Source organism: Apteryx rowi, unplaced genomic scaffold (genome assembly GCF_003343035.1).
Source record: "Apteryx rowi isolate R43461 unplaced genomic scaffold, aptRow1 scaffold_597, whole genome shotgun sequence".
Taxonomy (NCBI): domain Eukaryota; kingdom Metazoa; phylum Chordata; class Aves; order Apterygiformes; family Apterygidae; genus Apteryx; species Apteryx rowi.
In genome coordinates, this window is record NW_020450868.1 from 533,179 (window position 1) to 547,873 (window position 14,695).

Here is a 14,695-nt window from a genome sequence, read left to right on the forward strand (position 1 = left end):
GCGGGCCGGGTCCCCGCGGCGGGCGGCGGGCTGGGGGAGCGGGCCGGGTCCCCGCGGCGGGCGGCGATACCTGTACGCGTTGTACTTGTGAATAGCGCGGTTCACGTTCCGCTCGTAGTTCGCCAGCTCTATGGGGGGGGGAAACACCGTTAGAGCAGCCGAACGCCACCATAGACCCGCACGCCCCGGCCATCACCCACCGGTAAGAAAGTCCGTGATGCCCTCGTTGGGGCTCTCCTGCGGGGCCTTCCGCTTACTCATCTCGAACACCCAAGAAACCGGCCGCAGCAAGCAGAAGAGGCAAATGACGGGGGGCCGGATATCACAACGGAGCACTTCCGGCGGTGGCGTCATCAGAGCACGACAGCCTTCAATGCGCATGCGCAATCTCGCCTCCCGCGTGACGCTCCACCAGTGACGTCAGGGGACTGCGCGTCGCCGTTGGTCTCGTACGCATGCGCACGGCACCCGCCCTCATCGCCCGAGCCCCACGGTTCCTCAGACTGCTACTGCAACCAGCCGCGCTCTCCGCCCCTTCTTGGTGCTCACTGACCGGCAGCACAGCCGGTCTCTGCCCGTTGGTGCTGCCCCGTGTCTCGAGAACGATTTGTACAGCCTCCATGCSTTCGGGGCTGCGTGTGAGCACCGGGAAGCAGCAACACAGTTACTGAGACTATGCTACCCGTGCGGGGAAATCCGCTGATCGCCTCCCTAGACTACAAGGAAAAGCCAGTGGAGCGGCTCACGCATGCGCACTGCAGCACCGCCGTCCCCGCTGCCCGCGCTTCGTCACAACGCGGAGTGCAGCCAGGCGGCGCATGCGTGCGCAGTGGGCTCTTGTGATCGCTACCGAACGCTCAGCAACAGCACGGTAAAGCCGCTAGTAGGATTGCGCGTACGCAATCCCGTGCACAGCGCCGGGCTGCAGCCAGCCGGTCGCTCGAGGTCGCTCTCCGTGGTTGCGGCGCGCTTCCTGCTCCCTGCGTGCCGGCGGGCAGAAGTGTGCTTCCGCTCGGTAGCGGCGGGTGAGGGTAAGTGAGAGCATCCCTTCGGGTGGCCGCGGGTGCTGGGATGTGTCCTGCTCGCCGGGACGCTTGCTGCGTGGAGGCGCGGGGCAGGGGTGCCTCCGGCTCGGCTCCGCGACGGGAGCGTGAGTTTGACTTTCTTTTTCCCGTGTCTCGCCTTTAGGCCCCGGTTCCTCCCCAGCGTGGGTCGGGGCGTGCGCTCGCCCCCGCTGGTATACCCTGGAGATGCGGGGAGGCTGGCAGACGCCAGTGCGGGACTGTGGCAGAGGGGTGAGGATGTTCCTGGGGTGGCTGCGGGTGCCTGGGTTTCTCCTGCCGACCTCCAGGTATGGGTGTGGGGAAAAAAAGGTGGGGGGTTTCAGGGGCCTGGCAGTACTCAGCACCGTGAGCGCACAGGGAAGGGTCTGCCTGGAACGATATTTGACTTTCCCTGTTGTTTTTTTTTTCTTAATCTTACCTTTAGGGCTGAGGTTTCTCCCCCAAGCTTATATGTGGCTTATGTGAGGCTTATATGTGTGCCTTCACTCATGTAGATGCAGATGGCCTGGAGGTGTGGGGAGGCAGACAGGCCCTCGAGCAGGATTTTTGCACGGTGTCCCAGGGAGGATAGATCCTATGTACCTCGTGTGCCCAAGGGTGTTAATAAGTGACGAGATGATAACAAGTGGCTGTCGGTTATAGAGCTGTTTCTTTGCCATTCCCCTTACTAAAGAAAAATCAGTTTACAGATTGTCTTTCACGTGTAGAGACAAACAATATACCTTTCTTCAGGTCTGGTGGGGGTTTCACAATGCACCTGCAATAACACATGGTCATTGTCAGAGAAGAATTAGAACAGTTGCCTGCAGAGGGTACAAAAAAAGTGTTACCTTACATGGACAGTGCTGTGGTGGGCAGAGCTACAGAACAAGAGGCAAGAGAGCGAGGTAGCTAAGCCTTAAAAATGACTGGACAGGACAGGATTTAAGACTACATACCATACACATGTAGTGTCTTGCAGCACCTGTAATCAAGGAACCTGTCTTCTGCTGTTTGTCATTTATAGCTGTGTGTAAACAAATCCGCTCCTCGCAGAGCAAGGCTGTATGCAGGTGCAGTCCTCCCAGTCCCAGTGCTGTAAAGCTGCATTTAACGGAATACAGTACGTTAAAGTACAGTGTGCTGCAGGAAGCTGTTCTAGACATAACAGATTCACCCAGGCTTCTCATAGCTCTAAAATCTGGTGTTTTATGAGATCTGTCTCTCTGCGTATGTATATCATTCTCCATTCCATGCTTTGTATGTTGGTGATCTGTTAATCGCAGTAGCCGATAATAGGAGGGACATCTTTGGGGAGAGAAGTGGAGTTTCTCTTATTTGCAAGGGGAGACAGCTTTAAATTGGATCCATTTCTTGCTTCTGCTCTCACTTTGTTTACATTTGGCACTTCTCTGTAACTTCAGCTAGGGAAATTAATCTTAAAAGAAAGTATTGCATTTTTCCTTTTCTTTTTAATTTTTCAACTTATCTCATTATTCTTAATCAGTAATTTGGCAGTTCTCGATCTGTGCGCATTATTGATCAATTCCATCCATTCTCTAAAAGAAACAGACAGAATTAATAATTTAAATAAGAATTGCTACATGCAGGTATAGAGTTTTATCCTCTTTTTCTTTGTTCCTTTTAACAGAAATGCTGGGTGCAAAGTATGAGTAAAGTTCACGCCCTGTGTAGGGTTAACTTTTGGAAACGTTAAGCACACTGGTTAAGCTTTGTCTATTAAAGGTATGAAGTGTTCTCCAATACTCATCTCTGCTGTCTTCCTTCAACATGACTTTTACTTTGGTGCAGTCATAACATTTTACTGTTCGTTATTCACTCCTCCCAGATTCCAGCTATACTTACACCGTCATGTGAAAATCGCAAGCAACGATACTATCATTAGGGCTGGCAGCTTCGCCCTGAGTTGCTATCCTCGGTCGTCCTTACGCCATTCCTGGAACTTAATTTAAAAAGACAAGCAACACGGTTTAAAAAGGCAATATAACTACCACTAGGTGGTTATATTTTTGGAGGACTTTTCCCAAGCTTTAGCTGTGACTGATGAAACCATTTCATCTGAGATGACTTACAGCTACATTCATCTTTTACAAGAGCCTGAACCATTTCTTTTATCTTCTCCATAATCTGCCGTACAGAGCCTCCAGGTCCTGCTGTTTCTAAAACAGGTTTTTTGTGTGTGTAAACTAAAGGTGTTATGAATTGCTCTTCTTGGTTCTGTCGATTGCAGAACTCTCTCTGCCAGGGGGCATGTGGGTGGTGGACAGCTGTATTCCTCTGGACTCTTAGCACAGTTACCTTGAGCAATGAATGTGAGATGTCAGTAACTTACTAAATGCAGCCTTGCCCTCAAAGTCCGAGGGACAGAATTAAGGCGCAAATAAGCCATATTAAGATGCTGTTGTTGAAAGCTTTAAGGATTTTTTTCTTTTTTCAAAGTATCTGTTTTTTCCTTTTTGGTTTATCATAATATGTACGTGTCATAAATCTCTTTGAGACTGTTAAACATCTGCTTTACAGTTTCATTCCTGTTTAACAAGCACCATCTACTATTAGGCTCTCAGGAATGCAGTGATCACAGAACTGCATGTATTTTGAGATGTGCCTTTCCAAAGGTGGTTTGGCTGGGTGGGGGGAGATCAAGCAAACCCTTTGAGGCCACCTCTAATCTGTTTAGTTTCATTTTGAATTTCTTCCTTTCTTTGCTTTCTCATAGGGCGTCTGTCAGCTAACAAATAAAGAAGATGGAACAGCCTGTCCACACAGGAGAGCTCATATATGGTAAATGTAAATACGCTAGACCTCTGGTACGTGACAGGCATTTGTTTAAATCTGTGCGTTCAGATCTATCGCTCCACGTTCAGAACGTGGCCTCTGCCCAGTATCTAATTCCTTTGCGTAGTGTAGAAGCCACTGTACAGCTGCCAGTCTCTACAGCAGGTTATTAGTGAGAATGAGAATGCTGTATTTCAACTCATGACTGCCAAAGAGGCTCCTTTATGCCCACTTTCAGAATTATGACCTACTTCATCAGCCTGCTTTGACATTATTTCTTGGCAGGAATGCTAGCGCTTTAACTGTGCAGTGATTGAAACCAGTAATTTATAGGCCAGAGCAGTTATGCTGTACCTGTCTTTGATATGCATTTCATCCTTGTATTAGGCTTCTGGAAAAATAAATTGTACAGAATTCCAGAAGGTGCGCCTTTAAATAGGCGGTAAATCTAGAAGCGTGTCTGAATTGCAAGGGGCTTGTAACTTCATATTTGTCCTCAACGTGTACTTTTCTTTCACTCTTATTCCAGGCTTACTTCCAACAATCAGTATTACTGCAGTGTATTGTGTTTCACAKGCAGCGATATATATTCAATAAGAACATGAGAACTCCTGCACTCCTGGAGACCACAGGATCCATGCTCTGGGCCAGTCATTTTAGGCCTTTGTGCAGAGTTTTCTTTCCAGTTACACGCCCTGCGTGAGTCTCTCCTTCAACTGTTTTTCCAAGGTATTGGAAATGCTTCTGGTAAATACTGTAGTTTCTGAAATTTTTCACCGTGTCCTTGCTGGTACGGGATACCATTATAGCAGGGAGAGGCAGCCTGCATATGTGCAAGGAACGCTGGCACAGAAAAGTGACCTCTTTGGCCCACCTGATCTATTTTAGAGAGTTTTATTTTTGACCTATAGATTGGGTCTTTGAGTGCCATGCACAGCATGCACTGGTTTCCCCATTCTTTTCACAAGACTATGTATGTCCTTCAGTTGTTTCTTCTGAGGGGGGAGTTGCTGCAGGAATTGCTGAGGAGGCCCTGACAGTGGGACGTSAAAAAGACACCTTTGACTACATCCAGCTGAAGAAATGTAAGCCGAAGGATCCGAGTAAATAACTGCTTGTCTAGGCTTGTTACCCAGCGACACATTGTCAGAGTTTTTTTATGAACAATCCTACTCGATCAAGCGCCTACTCATTCTGTGAATATTAGTGCAAAAACGTGTACATTACCGATYCTTTAAAGCAAGTCCATGGCACTGGGGTAGCGTGCGTAGTGAAGACTAAATCCCATAATAACTCCTTTTGATGTTGTTCTCTTATATGAAAGCACTTAGAGCAGATTAAAACATTTATTGCACTCTTTTGTTTGTTGAATGGACCACAATACTAAGAGGGACCTGCAGTGAAGGAGACATAGTAGCCAGTTTCCTTAGAGAAGGTGTCTTGTCCTGTACTTCAGGGCTTACTGTACATTTTGACAGATAGTAGCGAATGCCAGGTTTCCTTTTAACCAGCCCCTGGGGAGCAGAAAGCTGTGACTTGGAGGCAAAATGTTTCTTGCAGCTGGGTTTGAAGAAGCTGGCTACCAATCAAAAGCAATGACAATTCTGTGGAGTCACTGGAAGGGTTTAAAAGACCGTATTTACCTTTTATAGAAGGCTATGCACTTTCATTACTAATACCTGTAGTAATCAAGCCAGGTAAGTGGTACACAGGTGATCAAGGCATTAATCTTTTTCCACATAGTAATAGCCTTTAGGCTGTGATCACTGTTATAAAAGTCCAGCTATTTTAGGAACGGAACAAGCCTTTTTAGCTTGTTTCCTGTAGTACCACAAAAGGCGATCAGAATACTAATGTTTTCATGCTTTAACGTGGTAGACGTTCTCTGTGCAAACATCTCTTACTGTTTAATAATAAAAACTGAGCAGTCCGTCAAGAAAATAGCGCAGCTTTCTTTGGGCTGTTTATTTTGTTTAACAATCAGTAAAGGCAAGAGGTTGAAAGTCCTAAAGAAGACCGCTGCTTGTTTAATGGTGGTGGGAGTTTTTTAGTGCAGCCTCTGAATATTTTTTGTCTGGGGAGTATTTTGCAACGTTCAGATTAAAGCCTTGTTAATAAAGCCTCTAGTAGAAACTGCTTGAGTATGAAATACAGAGACTCTGTGCCTCGCAGCAGGCCCTGTAAATAACAGTAGATCAGATTAGGCAACAGCAGTGAAATATCTCCAAAGGCCAGTGCTGAAGTTGCATGTTGGCACGTAGTTACAGGATGCGAAGTCGTCATCACAGCTGCTATCGAAGTATTGCTCTTCCGTGCGAGCACAGAATGGATGTGACGCATGCGCGGTGCCCCGCCCGCYGCGACGCTCGCTGCTGCCCACGGATGACGACCAGTCGGTACAGCAGAGGACCCGTGCGCATGCGCAGTAGTTCACAGCCGCGCTCACCGCTGCCCACAGGTGAGGGCCCGTAAGTACAGCACAGAGTCTCGCGCATGCGCACTGACTTACCATTGCTCACCGCTGCCCTCGGGTGTCGAAAAAGCAGAACGGCGCCCAGCTGGGCTGCGCATGCGCACCGCGTCCCCCCGTGCTCACTGCTGCCCTCGCGTGTCGAAAAGCCAGTAAATTGCAGCACCTGCGCAGTGTTGCCGCGGTGCTCACTGCTGCCGCGGGTGTCGAGATAGCAGTACTGCCCCCCAATAAGGCCCTCATGCGTAGTGGGATCACAGTGCTTATGGCTTCCCCCCTGGTGTCGAAAAAGCGGTCCTGCACCCAGCGCGGGCTCACATGCGCACGGGGTCCACCGTGGTCACTGCTGCCCTCGCGTGTCACCAAAGCAGTGCAGCAGARAGCGGGCGCGCAGCTGCGCATTGCTTCCTCAGTGCGCACGGCGTCCCCCTCCCCCGGCTGTCGAAAAAGGAGAGGCGCATGCGCACTGCGTTTTGCCGCGCTGACTGCTGCCCTCGTGTGTCAAAATAGCGGTATTGCACCCGACAGGGGGACGCGCATGCGTACTGCGTTCCGCCCCTCATTGCTGCCTTTGCGTGTCAAAAAAGCGGTATTGCACACGAAAGAGGGATGCGCATGCGCACTGCGTTCCGCCGCGCTCATTGATGCCCTCGCGTGCCGAAAAAAACAGTCCCTCCATGGACGGTCGCGGCAGTGTCCGGGAGGAGCGAGGGGTCCCGGGCCGGTGTTGGGGATCGCGGGGCCGCGCTCCGGGCTCTGCGGCCGTATCCGGGTCCCGAGGGCGGGCGGACGGACGGGAAGGATTAGCCACAGGTTCAAACGTCACAGAGCGTTGCGCCCCGCGGCATGCCGGGAGTAGTAGTCTTCCGGCACCGGGCTTCCGGGTGGCCATGTTGTCTTGGCGCGGCATGCCGGGAGTAGTAGTCTTCCGGCACCGGGCTTCCGGGCGGCCATTTTCGTCTGCACGGCATGCTGGGAGGTGTAGTCTTCCCAGCCTGGAAACGTGACCAGCACTGTTTCTTTCCAAGGACCCTAAAGGAGCCTGAGAGACCCTGGAACAGCCACAGGCGCCCCGCAGCAGCCCTAGGGACACCGTGTCACAGCCTCCTAAGGCCACTGTGTTCAGGTGCCTTTAACTGTGTGGAAAGAGCCTGTGGGAGCCCCTGGTACAGAGAATCCCCAGTCGCCTCAGCGAGGGCGCACATGCGCACTGCGTTCAACTGTGCTCACTGCTGCCCTCTCGTGTCGAAAAAGCGGTACTGCACCCGCAAGGGGACGGCGCATGCGCACTGCGTTCTGCCGCGCTCACTGCTGCAGCCATGAGTGGCCTCCCCTGCATACAGAGAATACTACAGCCAGCCGGCGCGCACACGCGTGGTGCCGGTCGCCGTGTTCGCCGCTACTCTCCGCTGTTTCGGTAACGGGTAAGCGAATGGGCCGTGCTCGTCGCCCCTTCCCGGTGCTCATGGACCCGTGCCGCAGAGCGCTCTTCTTTATTGGTGCTTCCTGGTGTCGCGGGGACAGGCAGTGCCGTCTCGGAGCTGCTCCGCGGTACTCTCTCACCGGTGCAGCACCAGAGCCTGCTCGCTGATGCCCGCCGCGCTCTCGGGGCGCTCGGTGTGAGCCCCGCGGGGCCGCGGTGGGCTGCGGTTCGCACGCGTGAGCCGGCCGGCTGCAGCGCCGCGCCGCGAGCACGTGAGGGCGCCATTGCGACTCTCGCTTCCCTCCTGCTCCCCCCGCCCCGGCCCTCCCGCTCGGTCCGTAGCTGGCGCATGCTCGGTGCTCGAGCGGCAGGCCCCCCCCGCCAGCTGTAGCTGGCGCATGCGCGGTGCTCGAGCGGCAGGCCTCCCCCCCCCCCCAGGCTGTGGCCGCAAGCAGCATGGCGGCGCCGGCGAGCAGCATGGCAGCGAGCGGGGCCGGCGTTTTCGCTCGGCGGCGCCGGCAGGTGAGGGCCGGGGCCGCCTGGAGTCGAGGATCTGGGGGCCCCGGTGAGGCGAGCGCGGGCATTCAGGTGGCGGCGGGCGGCGGGCTGTGTCCTGCCCGCTGCGGCCGTCGGTGCGTGGAGCCGGCGGTGTGGGGCGAGGGGGGGGGGGGCTGGGGCCTGGCTCGGCGCCGTGCCGGGAGCGCAGGGCAGGGTGTGCTGGAGCGCGGTCTGACTTTCCCTGTTCCATGTGTCACCTTTAGGGCCCCGGTTCCTCCACAGCACGGGCTGGGGAGGAGCGGGGAGGCAGGCGGGCCCCGGAGCAGGGTTATGGCATGGCTTCTGTTGCAGCAGGCATGCCCGAGAGTGCTGGTAAGTCACAAGGAGGTTTAGAAGCTCTGGACCAAGCAGGCTGAATGTCAATTTGAGTCAGGTACGATTAGTGCAGCCCCTGGTTATTTGCTTGAGAATTGTGGCTAGGTGAGCAAGAAGAGGGATAGAAGAATGACACTCCCAGGCACCCGGAGGCCTCCTCCACCCCCAGGCGCAGACTGTGGGCCCCAGCCAACCTGGGCACCAAATGATTGAAAGCCCCGCTGAGCCCTGCTCCCTCCTGTCTGGCTGCCCCAAAGCCGTGGGCTTCCCCAGTGCAGTATGCRGCAATGGGTCCTCCATTGCCTCTGACGTCTCCCCGGGCACCCATCTTCTGCATAGGGGTCTGCATGTCTCCAGCAGTGGCACAGCGGCCTGACACCTCCTCTTGTCTGGGATACGGGGTCCTTCACAGCTCTTTCCAGGAGGATATGGAGCCCTTGGTGAGTTCCCTGCTGCCTCTTCTGGCATTCTCTGCAAGCTCATGGATCCTCCTGCAATGCTGACAGCCACATGCAGCACCCCTATGCACTCAGTGCACATCTGGGATGGCACCCCCGCCTTGAGGGCCCTGCAGATTCCCACCCTTTCTGCAACCAGCCCCCCCCAAGCCATTAAACCACCCACARATCCTGCCCCCACAGACCCCCAAATGCCTCCAAACCCCACCGCAACGTTGTCACTGACTCCAGACCTTCCCCCTAAACTCGGTCCCAAAGCCCCAAACAATCCTAAAACCACTCCCAGACCCAGTGCCCCCAGCAGCGAGGTGTTCTAATAAATATGGGGCTGTGATCTGTGTCTCCCCCTTGACTYGGTCCCACTTTAGAGAAAAGGGAATTTACAGCACTTCTTGGTGAAGAATGTTGACAGGTGGGTGCACAGGTGACAAGCAGATTTTTCTGTCTTTTCTTATGAGCTGCCTCTCAGAACCCTCTGTGCGTGCAAGACGTGGCTGGTCTGGGATAATCGTGCTGTGTGCAATGCTTAAGGAGAACATTAACATAAAATTGCAGGCTAAGGAATACCCTAAAAAAATAAAAGTCTCRGGAAAAGCCTAAGAGAACATTGATGGGCTATGGGAAGCCCCAGCGATGCTAGAGAAAACAGCACGGCTTTTAGGCACCTCCTCAGAGCAGGAGAAATGTCTTACTCCAGCCCATAGGACAATGGGTGCTCTTAATTACCACCTTTAATTACCGAAAGTGTTGGGAAAGCAGAAGGGACTAGAAATGATGCATAGCAGGTTATGGACTATGTGTAAAGTTTCAACAAGCAACAATCCCCTCTTTGTTTGGCAGGGTAGTCCACCAAAGGGGGACATCTTGAAGAGAAGCAGCTAGACCTAGTGATCCAGGTGTTCATTTTGGTCATCACCTGTGAGGYCAGCATCCGAGCGTAAGAGGAATCTAGGAGCTGTATCAAAAAGGTAATAGGTTTGAAACAGAGACAGACAAATCAAGCGTTATCATTCTTCTGCGTGGCTAAAGACTGAGAGGCTTGTCAGTTAAGCGTGTGTATACAAGGGTTTGAGAAAGGATACTGAACAGTAACAATAATACYGAAGCAGAATAAAAATCAGGTTTCATGGAAGATGGCGTAGGTAAGTATTAGGTGATGTGCCTGCCTGTCTAATAACCTAGCCCTAATCGCTGTATGTAGTTTTTCCAAACTGTTTACCCTGTCAAGTATGATGCAAAGTGCTATATTGAGACCTTTCCTTTGAGGAAAAGGAAAGAAAAAAAAAAGAACGCGGTAAAGAGAAAAAGAACATGCATAAATCGAAGTGTTTCATGGCAAATAAAATGCAAGTTTCTCTCTTTGTTACAGAGATGGAACCAATGATAGCAAATGCTGACGAAGAGAAAAGCTGGACAAGCAGTTTTTTGGTGATTAATACCGAAGGGACGGGATGAAAGAAGGAAGCAAGAATGCAGTTTAGCGGACCCTTGATAGCACCCGAAACTGCGACAGTAGGAGGTGTTCTGGCATGGGTAACTAGGGTAACTCTTGATAATGACTGTTAGTTATTTCGGCCTCCCGAAGGCAGCACTGAGGACTAAGTAACCCGTTCCCACCCCATGGATATTGTTCACTGTATCTGCTTTAGTTTTGCTTTGGTTGTTTCTGTTTTGTTTCGTTATCGTACGTGCATATGTAGAAAGGGAAAGATGTCATATTTAATTTTTAGATTGATTGCCATGGCTGAAGTTGAAGAGACCAGAAAAACTTAAGCAAGCTGAAGTAATGAAATCAAACAGAACCAACTGAGAGCTGTCTCCATCGTCCAAAAAGGGAAAGCACGTTCCTCCTGGTGAGGAAAGATCACCATTAATAGTGATCGGAATAATAGATCACCAACATATAAGGTCTGAAGGTCTGTATGCATTACTGTATGCTACGTACGTATATTTCTGCGCGTGTGACTTTATGTGTATACAAGGCATCATACTTTAAGAGCTACAAGACAGCAAACTATTATCTTGGGGGAATGGTGGTCAAGTGGCCAGAGTCTCTGAAGAGACAGAGAGACAGAAGTGTCTGAACTGTAAAATTAAGAGATCGCTTTCAGGAAGGCTTGGTTAGCGCRCCCCCAGGTTAATTAATCCTCACATCCCCTTTGGGGCCACAACAGAAATTCTCCGGCCGCAAGAAAGACTGTTTAGCAGCCATCTGGGCTGTAACTGTCTTTGAGGCTTTTCCCTTTGAGAGCACTGAGGCAATCCCATCTGCTCAATTCCCTCTGTAGTAGCTAATGTCAGGGAAGCAAAGAGACAGCGGAGTATCATCTATCCAAGTGGCACAGGGGGCACTAATCTTAACGAGCGGGGTGGGGGGGTTACTGTGCAAACGTTACAAGAAGTGGGTCTTCTTGTGCGGGTCTGAATTGACAGAGCACGGTTGTGCCAAAAATGTGGACACAGAAGGTTTCTGAAAGATTGATCTCTAGCGGCTACTTAGTCCAACTTCCCTTTCACAGCAAACCTGACTGTTGTCATAGCTCCCAAAACAGGGGATTGGGGGAAGCGGTATTTGTGGCTTGCGTATTCTCGTTTACCTTGCTTGTGTGTGTGTGTATTAGATCCGCTTTTGTGCTTAGAAACAACTTTGAATTCTTATGATTTCCTGCAGAGCTTTGAATGTTTTTTTTGTTTTGTGCTTTGCTTTATACTTTTGTAGGATGATGGATTTTACTATGCCTCCATCAACAAGTGCTGGCTGGCAAAGTTATGTCATGTCCCAACGGAGACTCTTAGGCGAGACGGAGGAGTTCAGGTACGCAGCCTGCCAAAAGAACATTGCCCAGGAAGGGTTGCTAGCCTTGAGCTATAGGCGCTGGTGCATATGGCTCGTTCTGTCAGACACAAAGAGGTTTTCTTTGCTTGCAGAAATTTTAGCTTGGCTTTACACCCTATAGTGGTAGTGTTTTTGTATTTATAAACTGTGTTAATCCTAGGCGTTCAGAACATCGGGGAACGACTGTATGCCACCATGAAGAACTACAGGCTACCGCCCCCAGACCTTTGTAAGTTATCATGCGTCAAGAGCGGCCAGGAGAATCCAAATGCCAGGGGAAAGGTTCTCTGCCTGGTCCTGACGAGGAGTCTTCGGCTGTAGGAGGGTCGGCAGGGTCCTTACCRGACTTGTGAGTAATAAGCCACAATTCACGGACCAGCAAAGGAGGAGAGGAATAGCGACCGGTAGCCCAGTCGCTACGGCATTGCTGTTGCTAGCAGGGCCCCAAGGCCCGTTTGAAGCCTCGCCTGCCTCTTTGGAGCTTTATTTTGGTCCATTTACCTGGAATAAGCAGCGAGGCCTCAAATAAGAATTTTCGTGGCTAGATGGGTAAGCTGTGACCCCACCTGTCTCTGCCTTGCTTTGTTGCTTAATGTCGCAACAGCAACTCGGGACCCCAGAATAAAAACTGTTACAGTGCTTAAGGGAGGATCTGCGTTTGCCCGGGTTGGGGGACCATCATTACAGCTTTTGGGGGGAAAAAAAGCTCCAAAACGAGACTCTCCCAGTGACCTTGGTGGTTTGATTCATTTGCAGGCTAATGTTCTGAGGGCCGGCAACTTGAAGAGGAGCAGCTCAGCCCATTTTGTTGATTTTGGTGATACTGTTTTAAGGAAGCACGTAAGTACAGACGGGGTCTGGGAGGGTTTTCGAGCAAGACAGGAAGGAGCACAGAAGATTGGAGCGTGTGGAAAAACTAGGTGCCGTGAACATATTGAAGTTGTTAAGGGCTGAGAGAATTTGGGGTCAAGCCAATGAAAGGGGCTAAGGCGCAAGGAGCAGTGAAATACCGTCACTGAACACAAGGTTCCTTCCCAGTCTGGACCTGTGTGCGCACCCTCGCTCTGGCAGACGCAGGCACCCTGGAGCTGTAGGGAAACAGGCAAGCAGGCCCGCAAGTGGACTTTGGGCACAGCGGTGTGCAGAGCGCTCTGTGCGCTCGGCGGGCAAGTGGTGCTGGAGTGTGGTGAGAGCTGTTCCGGGCTGAYGGGATCCATCTGGTTCCGCTCCCTGTCCCTCTGTCCAGCTCGCCACCGTTCTCTTTCTTTCCCTGTCACTCGGTCCAGTGCCAGCAGTGACCAGTGGGTCCCATTGATCTGCCTGGCTCGGGTTACGTGAGACACCTCTGCAGGGACTCTACGTGCAGAGGGCTGTGGATGTGCAGTGGGAGGGCACTAATGGGCCAGAGATGTGGTGGGGGACATAGTAGGCAGTGAAGAGGCTCCTGGGGAAGGAAGGTGTCACGGAGGCAGAGAGCAGCAGAGGCTCCGAGTACTCGGGTGTTAAGACAGGTGCTCGTGGTAGGGCGGTCTGGAGTTGCTGTTGTCTGTCCTACTCGTCAGCGCAGCCTGCAGTTACTGCGTCTTGTCCGCCTGTGCGCAGACAGGGCTGCTGCGCGGCGCAGCTCGAGTCGTGGTCGCGACGCTGGCATCGAGCCCGCTTTTCTGTCAGGTCTGCATTTATGCAAGCTGGTGTCTTCCCTACATCAGTCTTGCTCTGCTGCTCTTCCAGGAGCCTGTGCTCGACTCTGCTTTCTGGCACACTGTTATGTCGTAGGGCTTTCCAGCAGTATCTGTCTGACTTGGGCCACTTGTGTTGTTCACTAGGCAGCCTGAGTGAGTGAAGCAAAATCCTCCTCCTGTCACTGTCCTGGCCAGAGTCAGTTTCCCATTAGCTCAATCTCTCCAGAGTTTGGAGTTTTTGGAGGTCTTAGTTTTTATCCTGCCTTGGCTGGACAGTGCTTTCTGAGGGTGTCTGTGAGCGGCAGTTTCTCTGAGGAGTATCATCTACCAAAGGCTGGAGGTGGTCAGGTGACTGACCGAGCCTGACTGTATGTGAGGGTTGCTGTGACATCCCTGCGATGAAATGGAGCCAGAGAGGGTGAGTGAAGCAGCACAGAGGGTCAGTCATAATTGTGGAAACAATTATGGGCCTTGGACTAGGGAGTAGTTTTAGGAGGGCTGTGCCTCTCAGTAACTGTTCTGGCTGCTTTGCAGGTGCTGAAGCATAGTCCAGCAGTCGAAGGAGTGTTGACACAGCTGGAAGCTCTGTGGAGATCTGCGGCTGGCCATGGAGGATGAGCTCTGACTTGCAGCGTTGACACAGCTAAGTCCTGGGGCTGCACTGTATGTGAGCAGGGCTRGGAGGTGGAAGCTGGTTTTGCCCTAGGTGGTTACTGGTGTCATTGGCTGTGGATGTTTGCCCATGGAGCTGAGAGGACCAAAAACGTAATTGTCTGTAACACAGATGAATTAGTGCTTGCATTGTTTCAGGTAGGTTCAGTGGAAGTGCAGCTTAGTACAGTCCAGTGGCATGATTCTTGCACATGCTCACATTTGAACGGTGGCTAAAACCAAGCCTATAAACAGCAACTGTCACGTGATTTTGGTGCATGTCTTCCTGTTCTGCTGCCTTTCTAAATGAAGGGGAAACTTCTTAAACTGTGGGCAAAACCCCWTGGCTTCTCTGTACTGTTCTCATGCTCATGGATGCTTTGGTGTTTCTTGCTTAAAGCTGAGGGTTTGAAGTTTTTCACTTAAGGTTTATTGTTTAGTTTGTTGTTGAGGGTCTGTCACT

The 14,695-nt window shown here is 51.7% G+C and overlaps 1 protein-coding gene and 1 long non-coding RNA gene across 12 annotated transcripts in view; one reads left to right on the top strand and one right to left on the bottom strand.

Moving 5' to 3' along the window:
- Positions 1-352, bottom strand: part of POLB (DNA polymerase beta) — a 12,723-nt gene extending 12,371 nt beyond the window's left edge. For 2 of the 5 annotated variants that reach the window (XM_026082903.1, XM_026082902.1), the window contains exons 1-2: positions 201-352; positions 71-128 (exon numbers count right to left, since the gene is read on the bottom strand). In XM_026082903.1, coding sequence (XP_025938688.1) covers positions 71-128; positions 201-261 — 119 coding nt within the window. In that variant the 5' untranslated portion in view covers positions 262-352. The remainder of the gene's footprint in view (positions 1-70; positions 129-200) is intronic. The other 3 variants (XM_026082899.1, XM_026082898.1, XM_026082901.1) reach the window with 2 other exon arrangements.
- A 7,015-nt stretch (positions 353-7,367) lies between these two features.
- On the top strand, positions 7,368-14,689 carry LOC112974196. Of its 7 annotated transcripts, none has more exons than XR_003256197.1 (7): positions 7,368-7,733; positions 8,945-10,031; positions 10,433-10,979; positions 11,783-11,878; positions 12,060-12,739; positions 13,726-13,999; positions 14,116-14,689. It is a non-coding gene; the product is annotated as an uncharacterized LOC112974196 (long non-coding RNA). The 7 variants fall into 7 exon arrangements; XR_003256198.1 differs by having other exon boundaries at positions 7,374-7,733; positions 9,904-10,031; XR_003256199.1 differs by lacking the exon at positions 7,368-7,733 and having other exon boundaries at positions 8,448-10,031; positions 12,060-12,448; positions 12,656-12,739.
- The last annotated feature ends 6 nt before the right edge of the window (positions 14,690-14,695 follow it).